At 45.6% G+C, this 9,663-nt stretch overlaps 2 protein-coding genes across 2 annotated transcripts; one reads left to right on the top strand and one right to left on the bottom strand.

Moving 5' to 3' along the window:
* Positions 1-2,076: 2,076 nt before the first annotated feature.
* LOC127333678 (uncharacterized) lies at positions 2,077-3,489 on the bottom strand. Its single transcript, XM_051360077.1, has 2 exons — positions 3,377-3,489; positions 2,077-3,052 (listed from the first exon to the last, which is right to left on the bottom strand). The coding sequence occupies exons 1-2, from the start codon at positions 3,487-3,489 to the stop codon at positions 2,077-2,079; spliced, it is 1,089 nt and encodes a 362-aa protein (XP_051216037.1).
* A 3,423-nt stretch (positions 3,490-6,912) lies between these two features.
* On the top strand, positions 6,913-9,087 carry LOC127304088 (small ribosomal subunit protein eS1). The gene is made up of 6 exons (XM_051334802.2): positions 6,913-7,071; positions 7,170-7,275; positions 8,026-8,163; positions 8,240-8,425; positions 8,514-8,714; positions 8,800-9,087. The coding sequence occupies exons 1-6, from the start codon at positions 7,013-7,015 to the stop codon at positions 8,902-8,904; spliced, it is 795 nt and encodes a 264-aa protein (XP_051190762.1). The 5' UTR covers positions 6,913-7,012; the 3' UTR covers positions 8,905-9,087.
* Positions 9,088-9,663: the final 576 nt, after the last annotated feature.

The raw sequence follows: 9,663 nt of genomic DNA, 5'->3' as shown, positions 1-9,663 counted from the left end.
CTGCCGAACATGATCAAGATCATCTATCTGTAATGCTATATGTTGTGTTTGTTGGGATTCGATGGATAGAGAATACTATGTTATGTTGATTATCTATTTATGTCTATGTGTTGTTTATGATCTTGCATGCTCTCCGTTATTAGTAGAGGCTCTGGCCAAGTTTTTGCTAGTAACTCCAAGAGGGAGTATTTATGCTCGATAGTGGGTTCATGTCTCCGTGAATCTGGGGGAGTGACAGAAACCTCTAAGGTTATGGATGTGCTGTTGCCACTAGGGATAAAACATTGATGCTATGTCCGAGGATGTAGTTATTGATTACATTACGCGCAATACTTAATGCAATTGTCTGTTGTTAGCAACTTAATACTGGAAGGGGTTCGGATGATAACCTGAAGGTGGACGTTTTAGGCATAGATGCATGCTGGATAGCGGTCTATGTACTTTGTCGTAATGCCCAATTAAATCTCACAATACTCATCATAATATGTATGTGCATGGTCATGCCCTCTCTATTTGTCAATTGCCCAACTGTAATTTGTTCACCCAACATGCTATTTATCTTATGGGAGAGACACCTCTAGTGAACTGTGGACCCCGGTCCAATTCTCTATACTGAAATGCAATCTACTGCAATTGTTCTCTTGTTTTTACGCAAACAATCATCTTCCACACTATACATCTAATCCTTTGTTACAGCAAGCCGGTGAGATTGACAACCTCGCTGTTTCGTTGGGGCAAAGTACTTGGTTTGTGTTGTGCAGGTTCCACGTTGGCGCTGGAATCCCTGGTGTTGCGCCGCACTACATCTCGCCGCCATCAACCTTCAACGTGCTTCTTGACTCCTACTGGTTCGATAAACCTTGGTTTCTTACTGAGGGAAACTTGCCGCTGTGCGCATCACACCTTCCTCTTGGGGTTCCCAACGGACGCGTGTCGAACGGAAAGACAATACGTCAACCACGCGCATCAGGATGTTGCATAGATGAGATCCATGCATTGAGGTCACCAATAACAGTTGACGGTGCTTAGAGATCAACTGCCAAAGTTTGGACATTTTAAGCATGCCAAAACATGATATTGACATGGCTTCAAAACCAACAAGGAAAAAATGGGTATAAGAGTGATCTGGTCCAAGACAAGGGCATGGTTTGGAAGTGCTTATGACAAGGTAGGTCTAGGACCAAGTGCATTGTCTTAGATGGAAAGGGGGTAGCTTAATCCAGGGGCTCCAAAATGGAACCTGTGAATAGCTTTAGGACTTAGTCAAAATTGTGATGTCCTAGAGTTTTTGACTAGGGTACAAGAGAAGGATGTAGAAAGGGGTAGATGATCCCAAGTTTTATATCAAGGATGGTTTTGAGCTAGATTATATCACAACGAAGAATTTTAAGAAGGCACACACATGTTGCCATATGTAGAGAAGGTTTGATGTAGTAAAAAGGAAAACAATTTTTCCTAAGACACACATATGTTTTATTAGGTGAGTTGCTTGTCTTACTACTAGAGGTGTTGTTCTTAGGGGTAGCTCAAGACAAAACTCAACAAACCGATCAAGGCAATTCATCCCATTAGTCTTTAAGAAAAAGTTTTTGTTCCCCCTGATTTTTGCACTAAGGACAACTAAACAGGGTTGCAAAAGTTGGGGTGTTACAGCCTGGCTCAAAACTAAAGGTGACACAACACCATAACATGCTATGGACGAAATTATGAAGTGGGAAACTCTATATTTCGTCCATGTCTTCATCTCTTCCTATGGTGGCTTCAAAGTTCTGAAATCTCCACTTGCGGCGTCATCTTCAATCCTCAAATGCTTGCTGCCATCTCCTCCATGCGTGATCATGCTCCAATGCTTGTCCTCCTCATCCATGCTTGGTCCATCATTCCTAAGAGTAACAAACATATCTGATTTAGGCAGCATCATATTCTCATGTATGTGAGGAATAGTTCCAAAAAACGAAAGTACCTGATAGTTAAGTTGTTTGGCACGAGCTTGAGTGATTGGTCCTTGTATTTGTGTAGCTGTAGGTACAACAGTTGTATCAAGAGATGGGATGTCCTCATCACAATAGCGGCCACCTAACTTCTTGAGTCATCTTTGTCATCGTCTTCTTCTTCTCCAGAAGAATACTCCTCACAGGCAATCAACACATAATTTGATGGCTTCTTATTGGAAATGTCATAGCCACTTTTCTTGACAAAGGGCTTCTTGCTTGGAGCCTTTGACTTGTCATTGAGGATGAGCTTTCCACCATGATCTTCTCTATTCTCATATGGGCACTCGGCAATGAAGTGATCTTGATTGCCACAATTGTAGCAAGTTATAACTCTTGGGCCCTTAGCATCTCCTCTTTGGTTTCCCTTTAACTTGTACTTGGAAGGGTCTCTCCAAAAGGATTTAGTGAGAAGAGCAATGTGACCATGTAGATCACGTTTGAGTTCTTCGGAGTGCCCTTCATACTTAGTTTCCCTCAATTCTTCTTCACCCTTAACACACACATGTGCCTTCAATGCTAAGTTTTCACTTCTCTTCATCCCAATGGCCCGAGCACGACTATCAATGGCAATCTTTGACTCAACTTTGAAAGCATCAATTTCTTGCATGACATCATTGGAGGTCATTTGCTCAAAGTTGTTCTTGTTCTTGAGAATCCTTAGATCGGCCGGTTCAAAGGGCAATAGAGCATTGATGTACTTCCTCTTGATCCAATCATCATCAACATAAGTGGCACCAAGATCCCGAAAGGAGATAGCAAGAGCCTTGAGACGGTGGTACATATCCCGATGATGTTCACCATCTTCCATGTAGAATCCTTCGGCTTTATTGCTAACCTCTTGGAACTTATTTTGCCTCATGCTTGAGCTTCCAAGGAATACTTCGGCAAGAATATCCCAAGCATCCTCGGCGGTTGTTGCTTTCTCGATGTAGGGTCTATCATCCTCGCTAACGGATTGTTGAATCATATATAAGGCGGTGGCGTTGAGTTGGCAATCAACCACTTCCCTACGAGACAAACCATTAGGATTGTGAGGCTTGTATCCTTCAACAACAATTCTGCATAGTTCAATAGATGAGGAATTTAAATAAGACTTCATCTTGGTTTGCCACAAAGAAAAAACATTAGGGTTAAGTGACGGTGGATCTCGTCGTGGATTAATGCGAGGGTGAGGAATGGGAGGATTCGGAGAATACACGAGCGGAGGAGGAACCATCGAGTACACTCCGGTGGCATTAGGATCGAACTTGGGAAGAGACTCACCACTACCCTCTCCATCCTTGGTTTCGGCCTCCGTAGAGGCACCAAGGGAGGTTTTATCAACAACAGGAGTGACAACCTCAGTAATGGTGGTAGGAGGGATAGAAGGTTTATTGGCTTACAAAAAGCTCATCATCATCTCCCTTAATTCACTTATAGAGTCATTCACCGAGGAGATTGACGATTTCAATTCCTTGGTGTCTTCCATGGATGCGAGCTCCCCCTCATCGGCCATACTCTCTTAGGCGGTAAAGCCCAAACAAGAGCCGAGGCTCTAATACCAATTGAAAGGATCGTATGACACCTAGAGGGGGGGGTGAATAGGTGTAATATAAAATTTTAATACTTTTTCAAATTAGGCTTGACACAAAGGTAAATTCTCTAGATATGCAACTAAGTGAATTCACCTACATGGCAAGATATCAAGCAACAATACAAGATACACGTAGTAAAGGAGGTGAGAGGATAGAGGTAACCGAGGTGGAGCACACGGAGAGACGATGATATGATTCCCGTAGTTCCCTTCGTTTGCAAGAAGGTACATCTACGTTCGGAGGGGTGTGGTGCCACGAAGTCCAACCAACGCCACGAAGGCTCACCCTATTCTTCTGTGAGCAACGCCACAAAGGCCTAGCCGACGCTCCACTAAGCGGTTGCCTTGAGGTCGCAACCGACACCTTTACACGAAGCTTGGGGCACACATCCACAACCAAACTGGAGGCTCCTAAGATGTAACCACGAAGCTTTACACGAAGAGTAGCTTCGAGGTCACCTCACAAAGATCCACTAAGAATTTTGATGAAACACAAATCCCTTTGGTGGAAGAGTAGATCTAGGTCATCTCTAGCAAATCCTCAAATATAGTGAAGTTTGAGTGGAGGAGTAGAAAGATCTAGGAAAAATGGAGCTCAGCAATGGTGTCTCAGATTTGGGAAAAAGCGTCAACAAATCCATTGGAGAAGAAGGGTATTTATACCCGGAAGAATCCAGCCGTTGGAGGGGACTGGGCGGTAGTACCGTCCAGGTTGGGTCGGTACTACGGGCTGCAGACGATGGTGCGGGCGAACATGAGTCGACCACATGGCCAAGACGGGCCAGCAAGCGCGGGATGGGAGGCGGAGGCCAGAGCCTCCGGCCGAGGTACCGCCGAACTTCCTGAAGACCCTGGAACCATGCTGAGGCACAAGGCCTCTTTTCCGGTACCACGGGCGGTACCTATCCCGGAGGCTCCGGCCGCAGGGTGGCCGGTGGTACCGCCCGCACCTCCGGCGGCGGCCACCCCTCCTCCCATTTTCTCTTTTTCCTTTCCTCTTCTTTTCTTCTTCTTCTTTTCTTCCTTGCTCTTCTTCTTTTCTTTCTTTCAACTAATCTCTCTCCCATTCTTCCTTCCAACAATGACCACACAAGAATATCATATCATATCTTCAAAGCTCTTCAACTTTTGGGCATACCGACCATCGCTACATCCTTCAAATCTTATATAACAAAATTAGTCGTATATATAATTATTGTCATCAACACCAAAACCACTTACTCAAGGAGATATGTTATTTCACATTATACAGTGGAGTGGATTGGATTCAAGAGCCCTAGACCGTGGAGGTGGGAGTTCCTACAACAGTCGAGCGGACAGGTACTGGTGTCGGAGAGCACTTGGATCAATCAAGCTAGGAATACGATGGAGAGCGGCTTGGTGCATCGAGGCCGCCTAGGATCCTGGATGACGCGAAGTTGAGTCCGCCTAGACCCCTGCCCTTGGGGATGGCGACGAGGATAACCACATGCCGACGGGCGAGCTCGGGGTGTGCTAGATGTGCCCACCAAATTCAAACATTTCTCTATTGGCCGGTTGGGGCACAAGCCAAAATTTCTCTATTTGCCACGCTTGGCCCCCTGAGTACCGATTAATCGGATGCTTAATCGTCTAATCGGACGATTTTTTTTAACATTACCGATTCATGATTTTTAGGTATTACAAGTGATCACACACATGTAAGACCACAACAAATAATTTGATATTACAAGTAATCATGATATGTTCAAGTGGTTTCGCTCTCGCCCGCGCGTCGTCCCCTAGGGCGACGCCAGGGCGAACCCTAGCGCCGCCAGCCACCGTCTCCCCTCCGTACCCTTCCGTCCGCCGCTGCCGTCGGCGCTGGCCACGGTGGTGGCGGGCCCCGGCGCCAAAGGGAGTCGGGGGTGGCCGTGGCGATGACCTGATGTGGCGGCTGGGGCGGCTACTGCGAGGAGGCGAGCACGGCATCCGGGGCGGCGATCCCCTGGTGTGCGTCGGCAGCTGCTCCTTCCATGGCTTCCCGGCGATGGGGGGTGGTGGTGGCCGCGGGTCTGGTTCCCACACAAATCCGTTGTCGGTTCTCCTAACGGCGCGAGGAGGGGGCAACGACTTTGCGAGGTGAGGATGGTGTGGTACCGGCGTCCAAGACCGCGTGGCGTGGTAGGCCCGATCTTTGATCTGGGTCGCGTGGGTCTCGGATGGTGTGTTCACCGATTCCTCCTTCGTTTTCGCTGGCTAGCAGATGACGGTGAGGGGGCCTGTTCATCTGTTTCGCAGTTCGAAGGTGGTGGTCCTAGGGTTTCTCTTGCGCGAAGATGGAGACCTTCCTGAGGTCTGCCCTTCTTGATCTAGCCGGAGTGTTGAGTTCTGTAAGGCGCCGCCGGCGAATATAACAGTGCTTCTTTTGCCTGGAGTTTTGCTGGATCGTGTGGTATTCGGTCGTGCGCACCCATGTTTTTATTCCAGCCGTTTGGTTCTGGAGGGAGCGACGCGAAGCTCTGTTCTGTGTTGACACCAAGTGACATTTTGGTCCATGGTGAAGTCAGAAGAAGAGAATATCATGAAGGCCGGATCGGAGGTCTAGCTAATGCGGATTTAAGTCTTCGCGCTGTTGAGGGACTTGCTTGGTGTTCCGGGCTTCGCAACAGTGGTATGCAAGTGGGGGCGGCAATACAAGTGAAGTTCAGAGTCCTACCTTTCAGGGTGAAAATCGAAGGTCTGGCCTTAACTGGTTGTGCCTGACAATAACCTTGTTGGAGGCATTGTTTTTTAGAGTGGGGACTATCTTCAGGATGAAAACCTAAGATCTTTGATCAGGCGACGACGACGCTGATGCACTGTTTTCTTCTTGGAGGCGTCGCTTTTGGAGAGTCTGTATTTCAGGTGTTGTATTGGTGGTGGATGTATTGCTGTTGCTAGGCCTAGAATGCTGTAGCGGGACTTTTGTTTCTTAGTTTTCTTTTTTTCCTTTTTTAGCTGTGTGCATCCGTACTGCCATTAGGGTGTTGTGTTGTTGCAGAGGTCGGGTGTATTTGATATCTTCTGATATTAATATATTCCCTTTATCGAAAAAAATTACTCAATGGTTAAGACCACACACAGCAAATAGATGATCCAACGATGATGTATTCCTCATTTCCTCTAATCTGTACGATTTTATAGACGTTACCCGGACCCGAATCAGACCGCAGTCCATGCGCCAATTCCCTACGTAGGGTTAAATGATCAGGCCTTATACAGCCCAAGCGGGATACCAGCCCAAAACACTACAAACGGGCAATAGATAATCGAGGCCGTCCGTGCATTCCCTAACCTCATCTCAGCCCTCCGCTATAGATTCCACCATCCCCTATATAATCTTCTCCACCCCCGATCTCCCTGCCTTGCACGCTGCGCCTAGAAGAAATCCAAACCCTAACCCCTTAGCACCAGAAGGCCGCGCCGCCACCCTCCCCTCGCAGCCATGGCTGTCGGGAAGAACAAGAGGATCTCCAAAGGTCGGAAAGGCAGCAAGAAGAAGGCGTAAGCACCGCGTGCCCTCCTTGATCTCGAGTTGTTTCCGGTTCTCGCAGTGTGATTCTGATTTGTCGCTCTCTTTGCGTTCGTCTGTGCCTATGCAGCGTTGATCCCTTCACCAAGAAGGACTGGTACTCTATCAAGGCGCCGACGTTGTTCAACACCCGCAACATCGGCATGACCCTCGTCTCCAGGACCCAGGGTACCAAGGTTAGTTTGCTCTGTGGCAGACCGCTTCGTGTTTTCTTGTTTCGACCTGTGGTGGTTCTGTTGGTCTATAAGTAGTTGCGCAGCCTGGTTTTGTTCACTCTTACCCCTACTACATGTTTAGGCGATTATTGTTCCACAGGCCTTGTGATATTCGATCCATATTGTCATCAGTGTACTATTGTTTAGGCCTATCATGACATGCCTTTTCTTCTTCTTCTTGTAGTACATGTATGTTTTTTGTTGTTCTTCAAACTAGATCTCTTGGGAGTTCATGCAGCAGTCACAACCTTCTGTTGTGTATACTAGTTTATGCTGCATAATGTTGAAATGTTATATGTAATCTATAACTTCTGTTATTTACTTCCATTCCTGGTCAGTTTTGACATACTCTTACACCATTGACAAGTTGCACCCTGCTGCATTTGCTTAGATATTGAATCGAACATTATTTTGCATCCTCAACCACTTCAATTTTCGCTGACTACAATATATCTGTCTATTATAGTTACTTCCCCCAGTTCCGATTAGAGTCCTTTTAGCTTGATTCTGATGGGTTAACTGTTACACAGTTTTATTTGTGTTAGTTTTGTCTTATGAGATCCTTAAGTTTTTATCATACAATCTTTCATGAAATCGAACACTTCACTTTGCTCAATTCTAGTTTTTAACCGTTCCGTTTCACTGTCCAGTTGCTCTTTGATATTAGTTGATGATTCATATTTCTTATTAGTTCTCATTATTTGTCTTCAGATTGCATCTGAGGGTCTCAAGCACAGAGTTTTTGAGGTTTCCTTGGCAGACCTCCAAGGTGATGAGGACCAGGCTTTCAGGAAGATCAGACTCCGTGCAGAGGATGTGCAAGGAAAGAATGTGCTCACAAACTTTTGGGTAATAATGACTGCTGATTGTGTATTCCTCTGCTGTTTGTGTTGTCTTGTGTTCTCTGACTAGTTTTCTGTTGCAGGGGATGGATTTCACCACCGACAAGCTTAGGTCACTTGTAAAGAAGTGGCAGACACTGATTGAGGCCCATGTTGATGTTAAGACCACTGACAATTACATGCTCCGGCTGTTCTGCATTGGCTTCACCAAGAGACGTCCCAACCAGGTGAAGCGTACTTGCTATGCTCAGGCCAGCCAGATCAGACAGGTATTTGAATTTCTGTGTGTTTACATATTCTTGAGATGATTGTGCTTTGTCAAGCTTTGCTTACATAATTATCATCTTGTATAATTAGATTCGCCGGAAGATGGTTGAGATTATGGCCAACCATGCTTCAACCTGCGACTTGAAGGAGCTGGTTGCAAAATTCATTCCTGAGGTCATTGGAAAGGATATTGAGAAGGCAACAGCAGGTATATTCCCTCTCCAGAATGTCTATGTCCGCAAGGTCAAGATCCTGAAGGCACCGAAGTTCGATATTGGGAAGTTGATGGAGGTAAATGATCCTGTGACCAATTTCAATCTATGTGAATTTAGCTTTCCTGTTGTGCATCTATTGATGCAATGTGGTTTGTTCACAGGTACATGGTGACTACAACAAGGAGGATGTCGGTGTGAAGGTCGATAGGCCGGCTGAGGGAGATGAGGCGATGGCAACAGAGGAGGTTGCAGCAGCTGCTGAGTAGAGTTTGTGTAGTTTCTTGATTCAGAAGATGTGTCCTGTTCCAATACTTGATTCAGCTTTGATACCTGCTTTTTGATCATCTCTCTGTTGGAGTTGAGTTTCTGAGTAACTAATCAAGGAACTTGTTGGCGACTCTGGTTTCATGACTTCCTGTTTGAATGTTTGAATCCGTTTTAGTTTAGTATATCTTCTGTTATGAGTATCATGCACTGCCAATACGCACCCATCCTCATAGGCTATCATTGTTTTCCTCAGCTTGACTCATGTTGCTTAATTCCTTTTTTCCTGTTGAATCCTGAAAGTGTTATACAGTACTATAGTTCTATATGCTTCACGTTTGGAAAGCAATTTCCCTGGAGTAAAGCAAGATCATTCGATCCAACGTTACTCAGATAAATCGGCCATTTAAAACTGTGTTTCAGTTGGTGGAGTCGAATGCGATGTCAAAGTTGACCTCTGTGCCAGATGTCATCCAGTTGACCTCCATGCCAGATGTCAAAGTTGACGAGTAATCCGCTGGAGTGTACGTGTAATAAAATGCTCCAAGTATGTTAGTAAATGGTACCGTAGTAAAATGTTAACATATCTACACCTTATAGAAAAAGCTTCCCGACTTTTTAAATGTAATAAAATGCTCTAAATATCTAGATTGGAATGTATATAGGCATGCTTTAGCTATAGATTTATCTGTATTCTAGGAACAGAGGTAGTTTTTTTTAGGAACAGCCCCTTCTAGAAAAAGCTTCCCAATTTAGTAAAC

The sequence above is a fragment of the Lolium perenne genome, chromosome 1 (genome assembly GCF_019359855.2).
Source record: "Lolium perenne isolate Kyuss_39 chromosome 1, Kyuss_2.0, whole genome shotgun sequence".
Classification (NCBI taxonomy): Eukaryota; Viridiplantae; Streptophyta; class Magnoliopsida; order Poales; family Poaceae; genus Lolium; species Lolium perenne.
This window is presented reverse-complemented; position numbering and strand designations above follow the sequence as displayed.

Bases quoted from the DNA above. Each gene is read 5' to 3' on its own strand.
- LOC127333678 (XM_051360077.1), bottom strand. From the start codon at position 3,489: ATGGCCGATGAGGGGGAGCTCGCATCCATGGAAGACACCAAGGAATTG. The intron at 3,053-3,376 runs GTAAGCCAATAA...TGAACTATGCAG, and splicing joins GAGATGATGATGAGCTTTTT to AATTGTTGTTGAAGGATACA.
- LOC127304088 (XM_051334802.2), top strand. From the start codon at position 7,013: ATGGCTGTCGGGAAGAACAAGAGGATCTCCAAAGGTCGGAAAGGCAGC. The intron at 7,072-7,169 runs GTAAGCACCGCG...GTGCCTATGCAG, and splicing joins AAAGGCAGCAAGAAGAAGGC to CGTTGATCCCTTCACCAAGA. The intron at 7,276-8,025 runs GTTAGTTTGCTC...ATTTGTCTTCAG, and splicing joins CCAGGACCCAGGGTACCAAG to ATTGCATCTGAGGGTCTCAA.